At 56.7% G+C, this 23759-nt stretch overlaps 1 protein-coding gene across 2 annotated transcripts; it reads left to right on the top strand.

The window, feature by feature from the left end:
- On the top strand, nt 1-23524 carry FBLIM1 (filamin binding LIM protein 1). Of its 2 annotated transcripts, none has more exons than XM_058304343.2 (8): nt 1-128; nt 5659-5928; nt 10069-10256; nt 10826-10943; nt 13693-13862; nt 17211-17389; nt 18224-18341; nt 22186-23524. In XM_058304343.2, the coding sequence occupies exons 2-8, from the start codon at nt 5676-5678 to the stop codon at nt 22297-22299; spliced, it is 1140 nt and encodes a 379-aa protein (XP_058160326.1). In that variant the 5' UTR covers nt 1-128; nt 5659-5675; the 3' UTR covers nt 22300-23524. The 2 variants fall into 2 exon arrangements, with proteins under 2 accessions (XP_058160326.1, XP_058160325.1); XM_058304342.2 differs by lacking the exon at nt 1-128 and adding an exon at nt 1928-2009.
- Nucleotides 23525-23759: the final 235 nt, after the last annotated feature.

Below are 23759 nucleotides of genomic sequence, written 5' to 3'. Positions count from 1 at the left end.
AAGCTTGGCACCTGCTGATCAAGGACGTGACACCTGGGCTGGTCTGGAGGCCCCTGGGCCGGGATGCACTTCTCCAGCCAGCAGCACCGGCGGAGCGGGGACAGGCAGCCAGAGCTGCTAGACAGCAGGTGGGTGGTGGCAGCGGGACCCTGGCAGCCCCCTGGGCCTCCCAAGACGCTCAGGCCTGAGCAGACGTGGGAGGCCTGCATCCTACGCGGAGGGGCGTAACCTTGGACAAGGCCCCAGATCCAACCCCCCTGTGCCTCATCGTTCTACCCAGAGTGGGGCCGTGAGGGGGCTCGGTGGTGTTGTGGGCCTGGGGGAGAATGAGACCACCTTTTCATCTGTTTCAAACGAGCCTCAGAGTCAGAAGTCACTTGGAAAGTGACTTCTACAGTTGAAAAGTGTCTGCAACCCCCTGGATCACGTTCTTTCTCCCAAGCTCCTTCCCAACTCTGGGTTCAGCACCTCTTGCGGAGGACATGGGGACAGTGCTGCAGAGTGCAGCCATGTCACTAAGGGGTAACGCATCGACCTGGGGCTCAGGCAGCCTCGTGTTCGAATCTCGACTTGCCGCGGTAGACGCCTCGGCGGTTCCCGCGGCCTCTCTGAGCCTCGGCCTCTAGCTGTCAAGTCTTCCCTGCCCCTGGTGCCAGCCGAGCAGGGCACCCAAGGGCACCACTGCCCTGGGTTTGAATCCCAGCCCTGCCCTTGCCTCTTGGGTGGCCTGGAGGCTCACAGAGCCTCAGTTTCCTCAACTGTGAAGCAGGAATGATCAGGCCTCCCGCACAGGGCTCTGGTGGGGGTTAAACGTAAGGGGGTTCCGAGGCACCAGCGAGAGGGGACCCCTAGCAAAGCCAGCTGCTGTTCTGGAGTGTCTGTGCCGATCAGATGGGAAAGGGCTGCGGAGGGGCTGACAGGCAGGGGGCGAGCCATTTAGGGAGGTGGAAGGAGGCGTTTGGGACAGGGGTCCAGGCACTGCCCATCCCCCAGAGCCCCACTGTCACGGTAGAGCCTGCAGGGGAGGGCCCAGTGGCCCCCGGTCCAGCATTCCCCGGCCTCACCCACTGAGGCTTTAATCAGAGGAACAATCTGCCTGCCTGTGAACCAGACCCAGATTCCTTTCCCCAGCAATGTCGAGGCCTCAGGGGACCAGTTGGCCCATCCCTGCGCCACCCTGGGCCCCAGAGCTTGGGCTCTGCTGCTCTTCTCCTCCAGCACTCCTGCCAGAGGGAGGGGGCAAATCCAGGGGACAGAGGGAGGGACAGCAACAGAGCCTGGCTCACAGCCAGGCGTCCTCATTGCCAGCTGGCCCTGCCTCCTGCAGGGGCCAGTCCCCCCTGCCACTGGGACCCCTATGCTGGACAGTGAAGCGAGGTGACCTGCTCCACGGGGCATCTCTGAGACCCCACCCAGGGGCACTCCCTGAAAAGCCCAGAGCCCAGTGCGTTGTCCCCTGGCAGTGTGCTCCTGCTGTCAACACTCTTTCAGCCTCAGGCCAACACGGAGACCTGGGCAGGCTCCCCCCATTTTACAGATGGGGAAACTGAGGCTCAGGGAGGTGGTGTGACTGCCTCCACAGCTGATGAGTGGCCGTAGAAACCGGGTCCCCTGACCCTTTGGAGCGTGGGAGACCCCAGGCCCAGACCCTGCACCAGAACGGGCAGTGGAGCGGCACACCCAGGGGGCCTGGGGGCGGGATGGGGTAACGACCCCTCGAGTTGCACAAAGGCCGGGCAGAGGGGAGAGGAGCGGTCAAGGGAACAAAGGGAGGACGCGGGGCGCGGCCAGGCAGGTTGGGGGGCAGGTAGGGGCCGCTTCCGCCCCGCGGGGACCCCAGGGCCCCCTCCCCGCAAGTTTCACCTTTTATGGTAAGGCGGCGCGGGGCGGCGGGGCGGAGGGAGCCGAGGGGCGGGGAGGGCGGAGGGGCGGAGGCGCCTCGGCTCCGGCTCCCGCTCCTGCTCGCCGCGGCCGCCCCGGGTCGAGCCTCCAGGGCGCGGGCGGCCCAGGTAAGCGGGACGCGGCGGGGGCGGGGGGCTGCCCTTGGGTCCCTGCCCGGCCCCGCACAGGTGACAGCGCGGGCGGCCGGAGCCCGGCGACCCTGGCGGGGACGTGCGGGGCGCGGGCGCGGGGGGCGGGGAGGGGGTCCTGCCGTCGGCCTCTGTCCCCGCGGTGGGGGCCAGGCCCGGGGGCAGGGCTCAGTGGCGGGGGTCGTGGCCCTCCCGGGGGTCCGGCGCGGGCGCGAGGGGCGCGCGGGGCGGAAGCTCCCGCACAAAGAGGACGGCGTCCCGCACATGGGTCGAATCGAAGCCCCGCTGTCCGCGGGAGGCCGCCGGCCGGGGCTTTCGCGCGCCCCGGGGGGCTCCGGGCTCGGGCTGGGGAAGGAGGGGCCCCAGAGCCGCCCCCTCCGGGCCTCCCGCCCCGGGCGCGGGCTGGCAAGGGTGGGGCTGGGCGGTCCCCAAGGTGCGTGGCCCGCGGGGAGATCTGGGCGGTCGGGCTCCGGCTGCCCAGCTCTGAGCACCCGGGAAGAGGCCGGGGCCGCGGCCGGGCTCCTGCTCCTGCTAATGGTGGAAGTCCGTCCCCCCTCCTCTCGAGGAGCGAAATAGCCAGCGATCCTTCTCTTTGCACCTCAAGATCTTGAGCGCTCTGTCTCCTTTTATCTTCTTAGCATTCCTTCAGGACAGACCTCATTATTGTCCTTTTATGAAGGAAAAAAAAAAAAAGGCCCAGAGAGGTCTAGTGACCCGCTTAGGGTCACCCAGCAGGAAAGAGGTGAAGCTCGGCTCGGTGTGGCTCCTGCGCTTATCTGGGGTGGGAGAGGAGCGGAAACCCCCACCCTCCCCGAGGCTACAAGGTCCCCTGTAGAGGGCCACAGTCCCACCCCCAGCAAAGTTTAATTCCAGACCCAAACCTGAACTGCTTTCTTAGGGCGATAAAGAACAAAGCTCCGAAGTGGTTCAGAGTTGTTGGCTTTTGTTTTGTTTTGTTTCTGAGGGGGGTGCGAAGCATAGGACTGGGGCTGCTGGGAAGAAGGGCTCTGCCAGAAACCCTGGAGCCCCCCAGCCCCAGCCAGCCTGTCCCCTGCCCCAGGGCTGCAGCCTGGAGCTGGGCTGGGGGGTGGCTGGCTCACAGCCTCCTTCCTTCCTCTTGACAGGAAATGACTTTCCTTCCCTTTGTTCCCACTTTCTCTGCTTACCCAACTGGATCTCAGATCCGCCCTCTCCGGGAGGAAAAGTGAGGGGCAGCGGGTCTGGGGCGGGCCGGCTGGGAGGCTCTCCCACAGGGAACGTCTCACAGTCTCCCCTCCAGGGGGATCTGGGGCTCCCACTCCCTCCCCGCGCCCGCCGGATGGGCTTTGAAAATCCCCAGCCCTGTCCCTCCCTGGGGACCTGAAGTCCCTGCAGTGACCACTGGGAGGGGCGGGGCTGCCCAGCTGTGAACATCTGGCATCAGCGCTGAGATTTGCCTGTAACATTTTCTGAGAACCCAGGCAGCTCTGACTTCCTGGAAGGGTGGCCTGGGGTGGCGTGCGGGTCGGGGCAGGCTGCGGAGGCGGCACAGGGCACGTCCAGCAGGTCCACAAGCCCAGAAGGCACTGACCACAGGGTCCCCAGACCGGCTTAGGCCATTCTGGGGGGGAGAATTTGGGGGCCCCTCTCAGGACCTAGGAGACAGGGCACTTTCGGGTCAGAATTCCAAGTCTGCCGTCCATGGCCTGGGCCGGTTGCCAGATCTCTCGGGGCCTGGCGTGGCCCATGTGGAAAGTGGGGCGCCGTGGGCCTTCTTGGGGCTGGGGTAGGAATCAGGTGCGTTTCGAGGCACGGGAAGCACTTGGCACAGTTGCTGGCACGCAGCAAGCCCTTTCTCAGCGAGTGCCTATGTTACTGTTTTTATTACTGTTATCATCTGCCAGGCACCGGAGAGCTCCCCGCCCCGCCCCTGCCCCGTGCTGGTGGACTCTAATAGGTGGAGGACAGCCTTCGGGGGTCCCTCGGGCTCCAAGGGGGGCTCTCCATCCCACCGGCCTGCTTCTCAAAATTCACTCTCCTCCCACGTCCCCAGGGGCTGGGCTTTGGGATCCTGAGTGGATGGCACAGCCGGAAAAGGGTGAGAGAGGAAAAGGGCATGTTTTATTCCTGGGTGCAAGCCTTGGGTGCCCCTGAGGATCTGAGCTGGGTGTGGCTGACTCACCCCACCCAAGGGCTGCACCTCAGCCTTGGCCCCAGAGGCACTGTCTGCGGGAACCACCCCAGAGCTGGGAAATGGGCCCTCCCTGATGGTGGGCGCTGCCCTGCTCCCGGCTCTATGCTCTGGTGCCTGCAGCTGAGCTGTCCCTGGAGCCAAAGAACGCAGATTCAGCTGCAGGCACGCGCGTCATGGTGGAGGGGCCAGGGGCAGGCACGTGGACAGGCGGTGATGTGTCCTGTGATGGGGCTGTCAGCGCCCCGTGGAAGAGGACAGCTCCCCTGGGGAGAGGGTCAGCAGTCAGGGGAGGCTTCCTGGGGGAGGTGCTCCTTGAACTGGGCCTTTAAGGTTCGGCTGAAATTCACCCTGTGGCTGGGGTGCGGTGAAAACACTCCCAGGCAGGTCAGGAGAAAGACCTACCGGGAAGGGCGAATGGTCCCTGGTGGTCAAAAGAGAGGTTGAAGCCAGAGGAATTTGGACTCTATCCTGAAGGTAGTAGGGAGCCATGGAAGGCTCTGAGCAAAGGCAGAACAGTCAAGTTGATGCTCTAGAACGATCACTCCAGGGGCCGGGTTACAGGGTGGGACTGGAGGCCATCAGGGGAAGGTGGCAGGCCTGAACCCGGCCCTCGTGTTAGAGAGGGGGTGGGTCAAGAGATTTTGGCAAGAGTCTTCAAGACTGGATTGGCAGTGGAGCAGGGGGTCCAAGCAAGGATGACGCACCCTCTGAGGCTGGCTTGTGGGCAGGGCTGGGCGAGGGCAGGAGAGCAAAGTGGCCCAGTGCGTGGGCCCTGTGTTCAAATCCCGGCTCTGCTGCTGTGGGATCCTGGGCCCGGGACGTCACCTCTCTGAGTCTTGATTTCCTCACCTGCTGCGTGGGGATAGATAATCCTAGCCCCTGCGCCCCCGCAACTGGTGGGGGTCTAGGGCAGTGGGGGCGCAGAGCAGGCCGTGGTCAGTGGCAGCTCTTACTGTCTCTCCACCTCTCCGCCTCCTGGGCCCCAGCCCTGGGGCTCTGAGCCCCCACACTTGCCCTTCCGCAATGCTGCTGCCCTGGCGGGGGGGCGGGGGGGGGCCTTGGCCTTCCCGGGAGGATCCAGATCCAGGTGAGGGCGGCTGGCTGCGCACCGGCCCCGGAGCTGGGAGCTGGGCCCGGCTGCTGGCTGGGGGTGGGGCACGGGAGGCGCTGTTTCTTCCTCCTGCTCTTAGAGGAGGAAGCTGGTCAGCAGGTGAGCGGGGCAGGGCCGCCCTTTGCTCCCCCAGGTGCGGTGGGGGGAAGGGCAGCCAGGACTCTTGGGTCCTGGTCCTTTTGCCAGGTCACCCGGGAGCACCTGCCCTCCGCCGCCCGCACCCCAGCACCCTCTTCTGGGGAGCGAGGCTCCGTGGCCCAGGGGCCTTCTGTGTGTTGGGGCGGAGCGTACCCCTGTACCCCGGGACCTGCCCGAGACTGAGCTTGAGCCCATTCTCTCCCCAGCCCTTGCAGGAGCCGAGATGATGGCCGCAAAGCCGGAGAAGAGGGTGGCTTCGTCCGTCTTTATCACCCTGGCGCCCCCACGCCGAGGTGTGGCTGTGGCTGAGGAAGTGAGGCGGGGGGCTTGCGAGGCCCGGCCCGGCCGCCCCTGGGAGGCCCCCGCCCCCACGAAGACCCCCGGGGCTGGCTTGACGGGGAGGCCGGGCCCCTGGACACCCCCTGGCAGGGTGGTGGCAGCTGTGCCAGTCGTCCCACCTCAGCTCTCCAATGGAGGTAAGAGGGCAAGGGCCCTGGCAGGGAGCCAGGTGAGAGGCAGCTCCGAGATGGGGAGAAAAGAGCAGGTTCTGAAGTCGTTCATTCATTCAACAAATATTTATTGAGCACCTACTCTGTGCCTGGCAGACCCTGGAACCCAAGTGCCTGGTATTTGAATCCTAGCTCCTCTACCTCTCGGCTCTGTGATACTGGCAGGCCCCTTAACCTCTTTGTGCCTCAGTTTCTTAATCTGTAAAATGGGAATAATGGTACTAGCTACCTCAGTGGGTCACTGCGCAAATTAAATGAGTTAATATGTTTATAAAGTGTTTACCACAGAGCCTGGCACATAGGAAGTGCTAAATGTGCTTCCTGCTGTTATTAATATTCTGAGCCAGACCCTGGTGAGATGAACAAGAGAGACAAGGTTTCCAGCCTGCTCGAAGCCTGTGTTCCAGTGGGGGAAACAGATAATAAAAATATAATATCAAATAGGTCCGGTTAACCCAAGTGCCATAAAGCAGTGAAACATGATGAAGAGGTGGGGAGGTACACCTTTTTACAAGGTGGTCAGGATGGCTGCTCGGAGGAGGTGACACATCAGCTGAGCCCTGAGTGACAGGATGGAGCCGGCCAGGGGGAGGTGGGGCTCCCAGGGCAGAGGAAACGGCAGGAACGAGCTGGGCAAGTGGAAGGAGCCGGAAGGTGGTTTTGTTTTCTCTCAGGTCCCACCGTTCATCGGCTGTGTGATCTGAGACAAGTGACTTCCTCTCTCTGGGCCTCATTGTCTGGTCTGTAAACTGGAGCCTCGGTCATGTGCGTGACGAGCCTGTCACAAGATGGATTCTTCCTAACGGGCTGTGCTTTACCTCCCGCTGGCCCTGTGGTCTGAGCTAGCCCTTTGCTTTGGCCACAGGGGGCCTTTTGGGTCCAGCCCCCTGGGAAGTCTCAGCTGTTGGGGTAGGTAGAAGCGGGGAAGGGTGCAGCTCAGGGGCCTGGGACAGGGGCACGGCGCACTGGCCGGGCATTAGCTGCCAGAGGTGAGAGGCCAGCCCAGGACGGCAGCTGAGGCCCCAAGTGGTGCCTGGTCAAGCGTCCCGCTGGTCCAAAGCTCCAGGGCTGCCCTGTCCATCCATCACCACAGGGACAGCTTAGGGACCAACAGGAAAGGCCAATGACTGGAGGCCACAGAGAGGCTGGGAGAAGGGCGCGTGGACGTGTGTGTACCATTCTGCTTCATGATGTCGAACCCTCCTAAATTCCTCTATCCTTCCTGACCACAAATCCCGGGAACACAGCTGCTTCATGTCATAAAATTTCCAGGACTTTCCTGGCCCAGGAGTGTGGAAGCACAAAGCAGCTCTTCCTCAGGAGAGGGTGGCCTAACGGGGTGTGACCGGTAAGCCATTTCGTCCGTCAGCCTGAAGTTTCATAGGCTCCTTGGGGTGCAGCCTCTCTGGAGTGAGATAGGTTCCAGGTGTGTGGCTCGGTCAGGAGTCTGATCCCAGCACAAATGCAAAAGCTGGCCCTGGCAGTGCCCCCGGAGCCCGGGGACCTTGTACCCCTCCTGCCCGTCACTGCAGGCTGTCACAGATGCCTCTTCCAGTGCTAGTCCATGAGGATTTCTTTAGCCCTTTCACCGTAGAAACTGCCATCCTCCTTTTCCTTCTCTCCCCCTACGAGACCCCCACACCATCTCCTTCGTACTCAGAAGTCAGTTGTTCTCTTGGCTTCTCCCTTCTTCTGCCGTTCAGCTCAGTTTCCCTTTCCACGCCCTCCCCAGTCCCTCCAGTCTCGCGTGTCAGCCCCAGCTCTCACTTGCTTCCCTCTCTTGAGATTGGCCTCCGGGGACGTGGCCACTTTCGCAGCCAGTTGCCTGCAGTCTTAAGGCAGGACCCTGGGAGGCTCAGCTCTGCCTCTCGGTGAGTCGGTTCCTGACTCAGAGCCGCTCATCGGGGCAGGGGTTGGTTCTAGAGCTTTAGCCGCGTCAGCATCTCCCAGGGGCTTGTTTGGACACAGACTGGCGGGCCTCGCCCCCACGGTTTCTGAGGCAGCAGGTCTGGGGCAGGGCCCAAGAATTGGCAGTTCTTGCGCCTTCCCCGGCGAGGCTGCTGCTGGTGGTGGGCACGCACTGTGAGAACCACTTTGCAGGACGGAAGCGTGGAGCAGGTGCGGCCGTGGCTGTGCACAGCCTGTCGGCGGCTCACCTGTGAGGCACCTGCGAGACACCTGTGAGGCACCTGCGAGACACCTGTGAGGCAGAGGTGCTGGCCATCACGTGCCAGCAGTGAGGCTGCGGAGGTGCTGGTGTGTTTTGCTTGTGTGTGTGTGTTTTAATAAATAAATTTTAAAAGAGAACTTTCAAATGTACCCAGTGGTAGAGAGAACAGTACGAGGAAACCTGTGTACCTCACATCCAGATTCAACAGTGAGCAAGATTTTGGCCTCGTTTCCTTCAGCCAGCCTGCACTTTTTTTTTTTTTGCTGAAGCATTTTGTCAGCATGACATGGTGGCTCCTTATTTTTCAGGGGACATCTCTAAACGTGGCCTGGATGCCCTAATCACGCCTAATAACATTAGCAGAATGCTTGCAGTTACCTCATCCTCTGTCCAGAATTAATTTTCCCTGAATGTCTTTAAAAGACGTCTTAACTGTTAGATTGTAAAGGAACAAATGGTTTACAATAATGGCTCATCTTTCCTTTGGGCTATGTAATTCAGTGGCATGCTTAATTTTTCTGAACCTTAATTTCCTTATCTACAAAATGAGAACTAAATGGGATGATTAATTCTTTGAATCAAGGTCCAAATAAGGTCTATATCAGCATCGTCAAATAAAAATATAGTGTGAGTCATATATGCAATCCGTATGAGGAAAATTTAAAATTTTCTGGTACCCACATTGAAAAGAAAAAGAAAAAAGTGATACTAATTTTAATATTTTATACAATGCAGTATATCAAAAATATGATCATTTCAGCATGTTATCCATATGAAAGTTATTTGTCATATATTTTATTCTTTTTAAATACTGTCTTACAGCTTATCTCATTGTAGACTAGCCACGTTTTTAGTGCTCGGTAGGCACACGTGACTGACAGCTGCCATATGGGCAGTGCAAATATTTACGTAGTATGTGGTCATTTTTCCTTCAAGTCTCTTAATTCTGGGGAGGCCCCTCTCATTATCTCCCCCACTGACTTGTTGCAGAAATAGGGGTCAGGCGCTAGAGAAGGCTGGATTTGCTCCTTTACTTCCTGGTGGTCTCATTTAACCTGCTCCCCGGCTTCCATATTTATTATGAATGGAAATTAGCTCTAGAGACCTACTAGATTGGGGGCGTTTTGTTGTTGTTCTTTGGCTACAACGTTTCATAAGCCCTAAATTCCTGTAGCATATCGTCAGGAGACCCCTCGCCCTCCGTGTCAGCGAAGGTTGATCCGCGGCTTTAGGGGCCACCTCCAGGATCCTCCTCTGGCGCGCCCCCTTCGCCTGATGCGCTCAACACTGGTGATGGCTACCTGGGCCCGTGATTCCATTAGGGCTGGGTTTCCCCGCTGGAGGGGCATCAGCCTCCCCTGGAGGCATTGTCCCCCCCACCCCGAGTTTCTGATGTTGCAGGCCTGGCCCGGCCTGAGAAGTTGCATTCCCACAGCTCCCAGGTGCTATGCTGCCAGGTGAGGCTGAGCGGCTGAGGCAGAGACCACACCTTGAGGGCCGTACCGTAGTGGCTGCTTATGCTGGTATCCTAACGAGGGCTTCTAGGAGGGGAGTCTGAGCACTCTAGCACCTGGTGGAGGAGGGTGTTTTTGTTTTGCTTCATTTTTAAATTTTCACTTTTTTGGAGGAGGGTTTTGACTGGGACCGTTTTCTGAGCTCTGACCATGTGTCCTCATTGTGCCAAGCCCATTACTGCAACATCCCTAAGTTGCGATTCCTACCCATTTTCCAGCTGAGCAAATTGAGACTCAGAGAGACTAAGCCTCTTCCCTAAGGACACACAGCAGGTAAATGGCAGAGTCACAGTTGGAACCCAGGTCTGGGTGACCCTGGGCTGGAGCCTTAGCCACCGTGTCGTATGGCCTTCTGGGTAAGCAGACACCTCCTCTGTCCACCTGCGGAGACTCTGGCCGACCCTCCCTCCCCTCTGTTTGCAGGGTGTTCTCCTCCTCCTCCTCCCCTGGACGGTGAGGACGCGCTGCCCGACCTGGACGTCCTCCCGCCGCCCCCCCCTGCATACCTGCCTCCTCCAGACGAGGTGCTGCCTGCCCCGGCGGGGGCCTCACTCATCTCGGACTTAGAGCAGCTGCACCTGCCCCCACCCCCACCCCCACCCCCTCCCCAGGTACTGCCAACCCCTTGGTCCGCGGGGGGAGTGGAAGAGGAAAGGTCAGGGCTTTCTGGACCTTTCCAGCCTGGAGATCATTTGGTCCATTCTGCCTGAGGGTAGCTCTTCCAGGGCCCCAGAGAAGGCGAGCCACGCCCCCTCCCCCTCAGGCCTGCTCTTCTGCTCTGAGGAAGGCATATCCCTGTGTCTAACCTAAATCCCTCATGCTGCATAGGAAACACCTTTTTAGTCCTCTGATTTTAACAGAGGCCAGTGTGGAAATGGGAGGGGAGAGAGGGTCCAGGTTCTGGGTCAAGGGCTGAGTCCCTGTCAGTACGATGTCCAAAGAAAAAGATTCCAGGAGATTCCTTACAAGAAGGAAGTGGTTTCGTCTGGACGCGGGAACCCAGGACAAGGAGCTGGGAGGCCTGGGTTCCACCCCTGCCACCGTCCCCTTCCTTCCGAGGGACTTTGGGTGGGTCACTAGCTTCTCAGGGCCTCGGTCTCCTCCTCTGTACAACGGGGCTGATTGAGTGGGGGCTCCCCACTGGATGACCCCTCTCCTGACTCCCGCTCTGCATCTCCAGACCCCGCTGGACGGGCCACCGCTCCGGCCTCAGCCTGGGCACCTCGGGCCCGCGGACGAGGAGCTGCCGCCTCCCCCGGAAGAGCCCGTCGGCCTCCCTGACCGTGTGGCGTCCACAGGTATGGGCCCAGGGCAGAAGCTTGCAGGCTGGTTCCCAGGGCCCTCAGGGGCCAGCACGGGCTTCCAGGTGGGGGCTGGGGAGCAGGGACCACCAGGCTCTGCCCGGCTCACACCGCGTGGGCCTCGTCTGTGTGCACCAGCTGCACTGGGACCGCCGTAACCTTTCTCTCTTTTCTAACTTTAAAACCATTTAAATATTCATCAGCAAAGTTTGCTATGATAGCAAAAAAAGCCTTGATTTTTTTCACTTCTTTAACTTCTTTTTGATATACCATCCTCACAAAGTACAAAATAAGAAACGTCGCTTTCTGCCCCATCCCTGCACCACCCAGTTTTCTTCCATCTGGGCTGCCTCTGCTGTTAAAGTCTCACCTATCTATCCACAGGTACTTTGTGCATATAAAGCAAAAACAAATGTGTCCCTCCTCCCATTTTTCCACAAATGGTAGCAACCTCTGTGTGCTTACTTTCCTGAGGACATTTTGTTTACTTTCCTTAGTACATGTTACAGCTTGTTCCACTTCAGGACATAGTGGCTCCTTATTTTTGTTTTCTTTTGTTAGAAATCCCATTTTCCTATATTTGGAACTATGACCCATTACTAAAACTTCATCACTCCAAATGGAAACTGTATCCATGAAACACTAGCTCCTCATCCCCTTTCCCTGCGAGCCCCTAGGAGCCTCTAATCTACTTTTTTTTTTTAAAGATTTATTTATTTCTCTCCCCTTCCCCTCCCCCCACCCCGGTTGTCTGTTCTCTGTGTCTATTTGCTGCATCTTCTTCTTTGTCCGCTTCTGTTGTTGTCAGCGGCACGGGAATCTGTGTTTCTTTTTGTTGCATCATCTTGTGTCAGTTCTCCATGTGTGCAGCACCATTCCTGGGCAGGTTGCACTTTCTTTGGTGCTGAGTGGCTCTCCTTACGGGGCGCACTCCTTGCACGTGGGGCTCCCCTATTCGGGGCACACCCCTGAGTGGCACGGCACTCCTTGCGCGCATCAGCACTGCGCATGGGCCAGCTCCACATGGGGCAAGGAGGCCCGGGGTTTGAACCGTGGACCTCCCATGTGGTAGACGGACGTCCTAACCACTGGGCCAGGTCTGCTGCCTCTAATCTACTTTCTGTCTCTCTCAATTTGCCTATTTTAGATGTAATATTTGGCCTTTTGTGTCTGGTGTATTTTTCACTGTGGGTAGCATAATGTTTCCAAGGTACATCCATGTTGTAGCATTCTATTCCTTTTTACAGCTGAGTAATATTCCATCTGTGGATAGACCACACTTTGCTTATCCATTTGCCTGTGATGGGCATTTGGGCTGTTTCCACCATTTGACTCTTGTGCATAATGCTGCTGAGAACATTGGTTCGTGTACAGGTATCTGCTCGAGTCTGTTTTAATTTCTCTGGGGTGTATACCCAGTTCTGGTCTTGCTGGGTCATACGGCAATCCTGTGTTTCACTTTTTGAGAAACTGCCCGCTGTTTTTGACAGCAGCTGCAACATTTTATATCCCCATCTTTTTTTTTCTTTCCAGCTCTATAGTATTCCCTGGGGCATACCAGGGACACACCCTAACGCATTCAACCAGTCTCCTATTGATGGATACTTGGCATGGCTTCTGCTCTACCAAATAATGTGGAGCTGAATCACCTTCCACTTGGGTCCTTTTTCCTGTCGGCAAGTTTATTTGTGAGAAGCGCAATTACTGTGGTCAGAGGATAGGTGCATTTGTAATTCTGATGGCTTTTGCCAAACCGCCCTCATTTGCTGTCCCGATTTACACTGCCACCAGCGGTGTCCAAGTGCCTATTTCCCCACAGCCTCACAGCACCGAGCGCCCCTCTCTTAACAGCTGTTACATGTTCGCCACATACCAAGCACTGTGTAAGCCACGCCGTGTGAGCAAAGCAAAGTTTCACCCTGGTGGGGAGGTAACTCTTTGCCTGAGCCATGAGTTTCATATATTTTTTCCTAGGTTTGTCATTTGTCTTTTGGCTTTGCTTCTGGTGGTTTTAGTGAAATAGTAAAAATTTTATTTTTGTGTGTTTAAGTGTATCAGTCCTTGCCTTTCTGGGTTCTGGGTTTTATGTTATAACTAGAAAGGTCTTCTCCCCAGCGGGTTATAAAATACGCCGTCTTGATTTTTAGCTTCCGGGAACCAGGGATTGAACCCAGGACCTTGCACGTGGGAAGCAGGTGCTCAACCACTGAGCTACAGCCACTCCCCATGAGAGTTGGTTTTTTCATGGGTTTGTTTTTGTTTTTTAGGAGGTACGAGGGGTGAACCTGGGCCCTCACACATGGAAGCAGGGGCTCAAACGCTTGTGCTATATCCACTCCCCCCCACATTCCTTTTAAAAAACAAATCAATTTTATTGATACTTATTAATAAAGCATACAATTCATCTTAAGTATACAATCAACAGCATTTAGTATAATAACTGCTATCCATTGATCACTTCAATCATTATTAGAGCATTTTCATTATTGCAATAATAATAATAATAAACAGACAAACAAGAAAACCCCTCACCTCTGAACCGCTCTGTCCCCCTGCTGGGCAGAGCTGCTATTCCGCTTTCCTTTTGGATGCTCCTCCTGACCCTCTGTGGCCGTGAGATGAGGAAGCAGAGGCGACACTCACAGATGCCGGGGGCTTGAGGCGGGGGCCCTCTGGGCGTTCTCGGTGGTGCCTGGGCACCGTCCTCAGGCGGGGCTGGTGATGGCCTGCGTTTCCGCCACCCCAGACATCTGCGCCTTCTGCCACAAGACCGTGTCCCCCCGAGAGCTGGCCGTGGAGGCCATGAAGAGACAGTACCACGCTCAGTGCTTCACGTGCCGCACCTGCCGCCGCCAGCTGGCCGGGCAGAGCTTCTACCAGAAGGACGGCCGGCCCCTCTGCGAGCCCTGCTACCAGGTAAGCCCCGTGGCAGGCCTCTGGGTGCCGGGCACCGGGGGGCTATTGACCCATTCCACAGTCGAGGAAGCTGAGGCCCAGCGAGGGGAAGAGCTCAGCCAAGGCGTATTGGTTTCCAACGGGTGCTGTAACAAATTGCCACAAACTTGGTGGTTTAAAACAACTCAGATGAGGGGAGCAGATGTAGCTCATTGGTTGAGCGCCTGCTTCCCAGGTACAAGGTCCTGGGTTCAATTCCCAGTACCTAAAAAAAAACAACCCACAGGGAAGCGGACTTGGCCCAGTGGTTAGGGCGTCCATCTACCACATGGAAGGTCCATGGTTCAAACCCCGGGCCTCCTTGACCCATGTGGAGCTGGCCCATGCGCAGTGCTGATGTGCGCAAGGAGTGCCATGACATGCAAGGGTGTCCCCCGCGTAGGGGAGCCCCACGCGCAAGGAGCGCGCCCCGTAAGGAGAGCCGCTCAGCGCGAAAGAAAGTGCAGCCTGCCCAGAAATGGCACTGCACACACGGAGAGCTGACGCAGCCAGATGATGAAAATAAATCTTTCAAAAAAAAACGCAACCCACAAATGTATCCTTTTTTGAGTTCTGGAGGTTCGAAGTCCCAAACCAGTTTCCCTGGGTTGAACTCAAGGTGTGGGCAGAGTCTTGCTCCATCCGGAGGCTCTGGGGAGAGCGGTGGCCTCCAGCGCCTAGAGCTGCATTCCTTGCAGCCTCTGGTGTGTGGCCCCTCCTCCCTCTTCACGGCCAGCAGCATAGCATCTTGCTTCAGTGGGCCCATCTCCTTCTTCTGGTCCAGTCTCCCTCTGCCTCCCTCTTAGAAGGACACCTGTGTGGCATTTAGGACCTGCTCAGCGAGTCCGGGATAACCGCACCCTCTCTCAAGACCCTTAACCACACCTGCCTTCTCTTTTCCCACATGGCACAGCCGCAGGTTTGAGGACTTAGGACTTGGGTATCTTTGGAGGCCCTTCTTCAGCTGACCACACAAGGTCCCTCTCTAGGACGTAGTGGAGCCAGGACCCTCCCTCTGGCCCCTGTCAAGTTCTAGAGCTTTCCAGGGTCCTGCCACTATCTCACCTGGAGCTGCGAGGTCCCCAAAGCATGTCCTAACAGGGAACCTTGTGCCATTTCTGCATACCCAAAGCAGCCTGGAGAGCTAGTTCCGTGCTGAAGTATTGGGATTTCCAGCTCCGATGGTCTGTGGTGGCGTTTTTCAGTGTGCTTCTAGGCCGCTCGGCGCCGACTCACCTGGGTGCGCATGGCCTCCTCCCTGCACCTGAACTGGTGGCACTGGGCAATCTGCATTTTTAACAAGTGTCTCAGGTAATTCTGATGCACACTGAAGTTTGAAAGCTACTGATTGGGGGAGGGGGGTTAGAATATTTGGAGTTGGAACTGTCCAGAAAAATGAGAATGATCCGCTGGCAGCCCCCCGACCAGCCACAGCAGTGAGGCACTGTGGGGAGGAGAAGGGAATCAGGCCCCAGCACTCCAGCCCTCTGACCCCGGCGGTGTGATGGTGAGAGATGTCTCTCCCAGCCTCCCTCTGCAGAGCCAGGCAGGGGTGAGGCACACGGGGAGGGAAGGGCGAGGGTGAGGGCGAGCTTACAGCTGGGAGCAGTCAGGAGGAAGGCTTGAGCAGGAGGCGGCGGGGTGGGGAGGGGAGACGCCACCCCCACCCCTCCGATCTGAACCGGGTTAAATAGTGCACCTCCAAACCCAGGTCCACCCAGAACCTCAAAACGTGACTGCGTTTGGAAATCGGGTCTTTGCGGATGTAATAGGAAGATGAGGCCATATTGGGTGAGAGGTCCTAACTCCAGAAGGACCGGTGTCCTTCTAAGAAAAGGGACACGGGGACACAGACACAGAGAAGAGGAGGCCGTGCAAAGACGGAGACACAGGGAGAAGGCAGTCACGTGAAGCTGCTGCAAGCCGAGGCCTGCCCGGGGCCACTGCCAGTGGGAGAGGCCACGGAGGCGCTGCCCCCAGCGCCCTGGGAGGAGCAGGGCCTGCCAGCACTGGATTTCAGACTTCCAGCCTCGAGGACTGTGAGAGCCTAAGTTTCTGTTGTTTGAAGCCACCCAGTGTGAGGTACCTTGTGCCAGGAGCCCTAGGACACTGTCGGGGTGAAATCAGGTTAAAGTGAGCTGGAGCACAGGCTGGGAGGAGAAGAGACAGCTTGTCTAGGGGGAACGATGGAAGAATTAGAGGAAAGCCTGTTTTCCCCCTCAGGAATCTACTTATTTTTTTTATTTGAAAGATTTATTTTTTATTTCTCTCCCCTTCTCTGCCCTCACCTCCCAGTTGTCTGCTCTCTGTGCCCATTTGCTGTGTGTTCTTTGTCTGCTTGCATTCTTGTCAGCAGCAGCGGCACCGGGAATCTGTGTCCTTTTTGTTTTGTCATCTTGCTGCATCAGCTCTCCGTGTGTGTGGCGCCACTCCTGGGCAGGCTGCACTTTTTTCGTGTGGGGTGGCTCTCCTTACGGGGCGCCTCCTTGCATGTGGGGCTCCCCTACACGGGGGACACCCCTGCGTAGCACGGCACTCCTTGCGTGCATCAGCACTGCACGTGGGCCAGCTTACCACACGGGTCAAGGAGGCCCTGGGTTTGAACCCTGGACCTCCCATGTGGTAGGCAGACACCCGATCACTTGAGCCAAATACGCCTCCCTCGTCTTATTTTTTAAAATCCTTTATACCAGAAGGGATTTGAGCCAGCTTAAAAGAATGCATACAATACCAAGAGATGTAAAGAAATCAGAACAGGGGGGTGGGGGATATATGGGGACCCCATTTTTTTTAATGTAACATTTAAAAGAAAATGAAGAAAAAAGAGAGAGAAAGAAAGAGAGAAAAGAAAGAGAGAGAGAAAGAATCAGAACAGAAGGAAAATGAAATTAGAATATGTGAGATGAGGTCAGAAGGAAAGTTAGTACCCCAAAATGTGCAATTAAATACACCTATCTTGGTTCCTAAAAATGGAGCAGGAATTTGGCTCATTTGGCTCTGAGCTTCCAAGTTGCCAAATGGAAAAGGAAAAACAGTTTCAATGTGTATCATCTATAAGATAAAGGTACACCAATTCCTCTGGAAATTCCTTTTCTTGAGGTTTAAGAGAAATTTCTCCTATGGGACCCATTAGCCTTGATTATGCCCCAGTAACAGAAAAATGCAGTAGTACCTTCAGGGCAATTTCTTGCCGCAAGCCAGGAATACAGCACCGAGCTCAGCCCGTTGGAAGTGAGTGTGAGCCCCTCTTCTGCCCCGGGGGCCTCCTGGGCTTGTGGCTGGGGGTGGGCTGCCCGATGTGGGGCTCTAAGGCAGCAGCCTCTGTCCCAGGACACCTTGGAGAAGTGCGGCAAGTGTGGGGAGGCGCTCCAGGAGCACATCGTCAGGGCCCTGGGCCGGGCCTTCCACCCCAGCTGCTTCACGTGCGTCACCTGCACCCGCTGCATCGGGGACGAGAGCTTCGCCCTGGACAGCCAGAACGAGGTGTACTGCCTGGATGACTTCTATAGGTACAAGCGGGGCCCCTGCGCTGGGTGGAGGATGGGCTGGGACTCGGGCAGAACCAAGGAGCTGACCCGAGTGCAGTGCTGGGACTGGGCCCCAGATCCTCCCCTCCTAGTCGGGGTCGTCCTAAGCCACCCACCCCGGATTTCACCGTGCACCTGCTTGCGGCAACCCTTTCTCGAGCCCCGACACTGGGCCGGCCTCTTTATTTGAGTTAACCCATTTCATCCTCAAAACCATCCTGGCAGGGAGGTGCTATTAAAGGTCTCCTTTTACCAAATGTGGAAACTGAGGCACGCAGCAGCTAAGTGCTGGAGCTGCAGTTCAAACCCCCATCTGCTGCACTTTGCAACTTGCTCTTTGGCCCAACACCAGAGCACCTCCTCTCAGCCTGCTGGGCTGTAGGGACACAGGGAGCTGGGAGACTGGGCATCTGTCCTCTCAGTCCTTGCTCGCTGCCCAAGGGGCGAGATAGACCTGCCAATTAAGAAAAGAAAGGGAAGGGCAAAAAAAGCAGTGACTTACACTGCAAGACAAATGAAATGGGGCCCGACGCCACTGAACACCCATGAGAGCTCTCTGCTGTCTCAAACTTCCCCCACTCGCTTCCTAGGCTCAAGCTAACCGTACCTGGGAAGCCGGGCCTAGTCACACAGGGCTCCCCAGCCGCTCTTGCCAGCAAGAAGTAGACATTGGTGGCTGTAGCTCCAGGTGCCGTCCCTTAGCAACGGGTCTAAACAGCTCTGGGAGGGAACTCTTGGCAGTGGCGAGTTCTGACAGCTCATTTCTGTGGTCATCGGTGTGAACGCCTCCAGATCCTGGGTTTCTTTTCCTTCTAGGAAATTCGCCCCCATGTGCAGCATCTGTGAGAATCCCATCATCCCCCGAGATGGGAAGGATGACTTCAAAATCGAGTGCATGGGAAGAAATTTCCATGAGAATTGCTACAGGTGTGAGGTGAGTGGAACTGCGACGACTGAACGATAGGGTGTTGGGTGTCCTTTGTCGCCTGCTGCACGAGCCTCACTGAGCAGGCACACAGTGGGCCTGCTGTGGGCCGGGCCCTGGGCTGGGGGCTGGGCCACGGGAAGGAACAAGTCGGGGTCTCTGCTTTACAGACGAGAGGATGGAAATGGCTGCAGATACGGTCTACTGGTCCGAACCCTTTGGGCTGTGAGCGACAGAAACCTAACTCCCGTTGCTTCCTGCAGGCCTGGGCCTTGGCTGGCTGAGGGAGGGCCGGCGGGGGTGCCAGGAGCTCATGAGCTGTCATCACGGTTCTCCCTCCATCCCTCTCGGTCCGGCCCTTTGTGTGTGTTTGCTCATTTTCTCTTGCTTCGGGCTGGCACCCTCTGTGAGGAGGGGGAGGTGGCACAAGCCCCCCGATGACCCAGGCTTTCATCGTCCCCTCTTAGAAACCCCAGGGAAAGAGTCACTCACTCAAGGAAGCCATACATGCCCAGGGAGAACTCTGATTGGCTGAGCTTGGGCCGCATGTCCCTTCAAGGCCAATCACTGTGGCCAGAGACTGGAGCTATGACTGACCACCGTGTGGCCGCGGAGGTTGGACCATCTGAAACAGGGAGGGGTTTCTGTGACAACAGGAAGGGAGAAGGAGATGCTGGATGGGCCATGTTGGGCCCACCATTCCAGCGGCAGGTGCTACAGAAGGTATGCTTAACATCAGCTATGGAGCAAAGAAGGCAGTAATTGAGTCTACCAAGCCTGGGAGAATGAAAGGCACTCTCATAGAGGAGGTGATGCTTAGCCTGGGTTTTGAAGGATGAATAGGAGTTGGCCAGCTATTCAGAGAGGAGAAAGGAAGTCCAGAAAGAGGAACAGGCCCATGGAAAGCCACAGCAGCACAAGCAAAGTGGAGAAGCTGAGCAAGTAGAGGTCTCTGCCTGGGACTGGAATCCATTGTACTGGAGGATATGGTTAGCGATGAGCCAGAGAGAAGGAAAGGATGTTGCGTGCCAGGCTAGGGGTCTGGACTTCTGGCTGCAGGGAAGGAGGAAGCTAGTTAGAAGCTGGTGTAGTCGTCCCTGCAAGAAATGTCCTGGGTGTCACTGAGGGCCCTGCGCTGAGCACAGCCCTGTGCTTGCTTTAAACTCTGCTGCCGCCATCTTGACATTCCTAATTTCTGAACATGGGGCCCATGTTTTCATTTTGTTATGCACCCCACAAATTATGTAGCCAGTCCTTCTGGGGAGGCTCCAAGAATCTTCTCCCGCCCCGTCCACTCTCACCCCCCAACATCACTGAAGTTTCTGGTGGCAACTTCTGGGGGTGTCATTGAAGTGGGGAATCCCAGGGCAAATCTCTTAATCAGCCAATGGGGAATTCTAAGCGTTCATTCGGGGAAGCGGGCGTGGCTCAACTGATAGAGCGTCCACCTACCATATGGAGGGTCCAGGGTTCAAACCCAGGGCCTCCTGACCCATGTGGCAAGCCAGCCCATGCGCAGTGCTGCGTGCAAGGAGTGCCATGCCACACAGGCACCCCTGTGTAGGTGAGCTCCACACGCAAGGACTACGCCCCGCAAGGGGAGCCACTCCATGTGAAAAAGGGGGCAGCCCACCCAGGAGTGGCGCCGCACACATGGAGAGCTGACACAGCAAGATGAAGCAACAAAAAAGAGAAGCAGTTTTCTAAAGGTTCATTCAAACAGATAGTGGACCCAAAAGACTGTATTTCACTGAGGCTGGCCAGGGAGCTTGGTAGAGAAGTTGATAACTTGCTTCACAATTATGTTGTCTTTATTAGTAATAGTTCAAGTTCTGGCTGATAAGACGGCTTGAAAGAACAATGACGAAATTCAAATGCCGTTATCACACCAGCCCTAAGAAGGTCCAGGGCTGATTAGCATTCTCAGAGCCTGGCTAGTGAGCAAATCTACCCTTCCTGCCTTGCCCTTGGTAAACTTGACTCAGGCTACTGTGAAAGTTAACCCAGGCTGCTGCCGGAAGTCAGAATTTGGACTCTGGCAGTTACATTTCCGAAGGTAAGGCTCCTGAACCACGGCAACCTGCAGTGGATGTGGGGTGCTGTTTCTCCAGTGAGTGAAATGGGTTTCGTGCGCTGGAATGGTTTACCTTCCTGCCTTACTTTGTGATGCACATGTTGGAAAGGAAATACTTTTTACATGTGTGCAGTGTTTTATATTTTTACCGTCCTTTCATATATATCACCTATTTAAATCCTAACAATGGTCCTGTGAGGTAGGATTTGTTATTTCCATTTAAGATGAGAAAACGGAGGCTCAGAAAAGTGGTTCCATCTTGACTTGGTCAAGCCAGGTCTAGCCAGCTTTCGGCCACCCCATAGCATTTTTGCAGACTTTGAAAGCTTAGGTCACAGCCAAGGTGTTTTCTGCACTTGATTCTTGTTAAGGAGAGGTCAGCACGTACCCCTTGGGAACTTGAGGTTTGGCATGTCATGCTCTCAGGATGCCAAACACGTGAGTCTTATCAGCAGTGAGGATGCTGGAATTAAATGACTCGGGGTCCACTTGAGAGACTCAAGGTGGAGTTGCAAAGAAGAGACACACGAGGCACCCTACCCAGCTGGCGATGGAGGAATGCATCCCTACTACGGCAGGATGGCCTCCTGTGACCCCAAAGTTGTCTCTTCGGGTACCAGCCCCCTGGTGACTTGAGAGACCAATGTGCTTCCTAAGGGCACCAGCTGGGCCCTGAACTGGGTTTCTGTACATTAATTATTCCATTATTACTCTCCAGCAAATGACCAGGTGAGGCACTGACTTGAGGCAAAATGGTGATGGTTGGCAAAGTTTGGTCCCTGAATCCCCATCCTTTGGTGATCTGAAAAGTGGGAACTGGGAAGCAGATGTGGCTCAAGTGATGGAGCTTCTGCCTACCATATGGGAGGACCTGAGTTCAAACCCTGGGGCCTCCTGGTGAAAAAGAAGGGAAAGCGTGCCCATGTGGCAAGCCAGTGCCTGCGTGAGTGCCTGCGTGGTGAGCCAGCGCCTGTGCAAGTGAGTCACGCAGCAAGATGATGATGCATCCAAAGAGAGACAAGGGGAGTGTCAAGGTGAAGCACAGCAGAAACCAGGAACTGAGGTGGCGCAATTGACAGGGAACCTCTCTGCATATCAGGGGTCTTCAGGATCGAATCCCAGTGAATCCTAGAGGAGAAAGATGAGAAGACAACACGGACAGCAAAAACAGCAGGGCGGGAGGAGGTGAAGGGGGGAAAATAAACAAACAAATCTTTAAAAAAGAGAGAGAGAGAGAAGTGGGAGCTATTAAAGTGCCAGTTAAGAAACTGGCAGTAGAGCCAAGACCCTTCAACCCTGAGCCTGGAGACCCTGGCCACACCCAGCATTGGAACCGACTGTGTCCTGGGGCAAGCCCCGCCCCGCCCCACATCTCAGTTTCCCAGTCTGTAAAATGAAGGGCCTGGACTAGATTCCGTTGTTCAGTCAACAGTCCCGGTCCCGTCTCCTGCCTCACGGCGCTTACGCTCTCGTGGGACTGTTGGGTGGGTGTTGGAACCCTTCTGACCCCAGCGGCCCGTGATCCCTCCAGGGACCTTCCACTGAGGACTCCGAGGGTCCTTAGCTCCTCGCTCAGCAGACTCTGCTCTGTCACCTGCGCCCCCAGGTGGCTGCACACCTCCTCGTACCTGTCCTGTTCTCCCCTTGGAGGCCCAGCCCACGGTACTGGGGGCAGTGTGGGAACGAGGAGCCGCGCTTATCCTACTCATGCACCCAGCAAACACCCGCTGGGGGCGCTCCGGCTGGGGGTGCATGCTCTTGTGCTTTTCTCTCCCGCAGGACTGCAAGATCCTCTTGTCAGTGGAGCCCACAGACCAAGGCTGCTACCCGCTCAACGACCATCTCTTCTGCAAGCCGTGCCACGTGAAGCGGAGCGCCGCGGGCTGCTGCTGAGCGCCCCGCTGGGTGGCGGGTAGGGAGCCGCCTACCAGCCCCCGCCAGGGGACCTGGCCTGCCTTAGTGTCCCTTCCTGACCTGCTCTTGCACACTTTCCTTCCAACACTCATCAACAGGGACCAGCCTGCGCCTCTGCCCAGGCTGCAAGGGGCTGAGCCACCCGGGCCTCCTCCCAGCTCAGAGGGGGGTGGCTGATGGACAGCACCGCTCAGACCTTCCACCTCTCCTACCCCTCTGGGCCCTGGGAAGGCTTCTGTGCCTTGAGCGTGGCACCTGGAGCTCCCAGCCCTGTAGCTCTGGCCCAACCCCCATTTCCAGGGCCATCCTGCATTGAGACTTCAGCTGTCTGCTAGGGGCGCCGGGACCAGCTCTGTCTTGCAGGACTGAGCTGTTGGAGAAAAGCTCCAAGATCCCTTAAACAGTGCTTTTTTGAAACCTTGAGGTTTAAATGATGGGGAACAGGATTCTTCGGATGGTAGGAAACGTCTCCCTTTGATTTCTAAATAGCCAAGAATGTGACTTGGCAGTGACAGGGCCGTGGAGCTCCCCGCTCTGGGACGTGTCACACTGAAGCAGGGCTGGGGCCCAGGCCTGGGCGTGAGCCTGCGCGGCAGGGGCTGGAGAGGCGAGCCGGATACGCGGGCCCGTCAGCGCCTCCCTCCCTCCTGGCACCTCCTGTTGGGTGCCAAAGTGACTCAACAGACATCGACCGAGTGCCTGTCAGCTGCTGGGCAACAGGTCGAGGGGCTCGGTGTGTTCCTCCCGCAGCCCTGACTCAGGTCGTGCACATACACACGCGGTCACGCTCACACACGCGCCCCCAGCAGGACAGTGCCCGGGCAGGTCTCGTCAGCTCTGCTGGTCATGCCACCCACCACATCCCACTGAAGCCCCCACCCAGGCTGCCCTGACAGCATGATGCCAAGTGCCTTGGAAAGCTTCTCTGTAGACCCTCTTGGGGCCTCAGCCCAGAACACGCCTTCGTGCCCCAAGCATAGAGCAGCGAGCCCCAAACTCTAGGCACTCACCACCTCACAATTTTTGTTGTAACCAAGGACCACTACTATTCTATTATTTCCTTATTTTTTTCTTTACGTCAACACACTTTTTTTTTTTACTCACTTCCAACTTTAGCCTTGTATTCTGCGATATATCCATGCAAGCACACGTTGATGTGGTAGTTACATTTCCTGATATACAAAGAATAAATCTGTAACCACTAGATGCTCGTGTGTGTTCCACCTAAGATCTCGTATATGGAAATGCCAGCCCTGGGGTGAGTGGCCGGGCCCTTGGGCAGTGGCGCTGGGGAGTTCTGCTCACTGCAGCATGTGGTTAAGGTAGGTGCCTGGAAAGTGTCTTCCTTGTGCCCAGCAATAAAGCCTTGTACTGGCCAGACTTGAGAGAGATGAGGGTGCTTCTCCTGGGTGCAGGCCTCCAGTGGTGGGGTCAACTGC

Source organism: Dasypus novemcinctus, chromosome 9 (genome assembly GCF_030445035.2).
Source record: "Dasypus novemcinctus isolate mDasNov1 chromosome 9, mDasNov1.1.hap2, whole genome shotgun sequence".
Classification (NCBI taxonomy): domain Eukaryota; kingdom Metazoa; phylum Chordata; class Mammalia; order Cingulata; family Dasypodidae; genus Dasypus; species Dasypus novemcinctus.
Note: the sequence above shows the minus strand (reverse complement) of the source record. Positions and strands in the feature narration are given on the sequence as shown.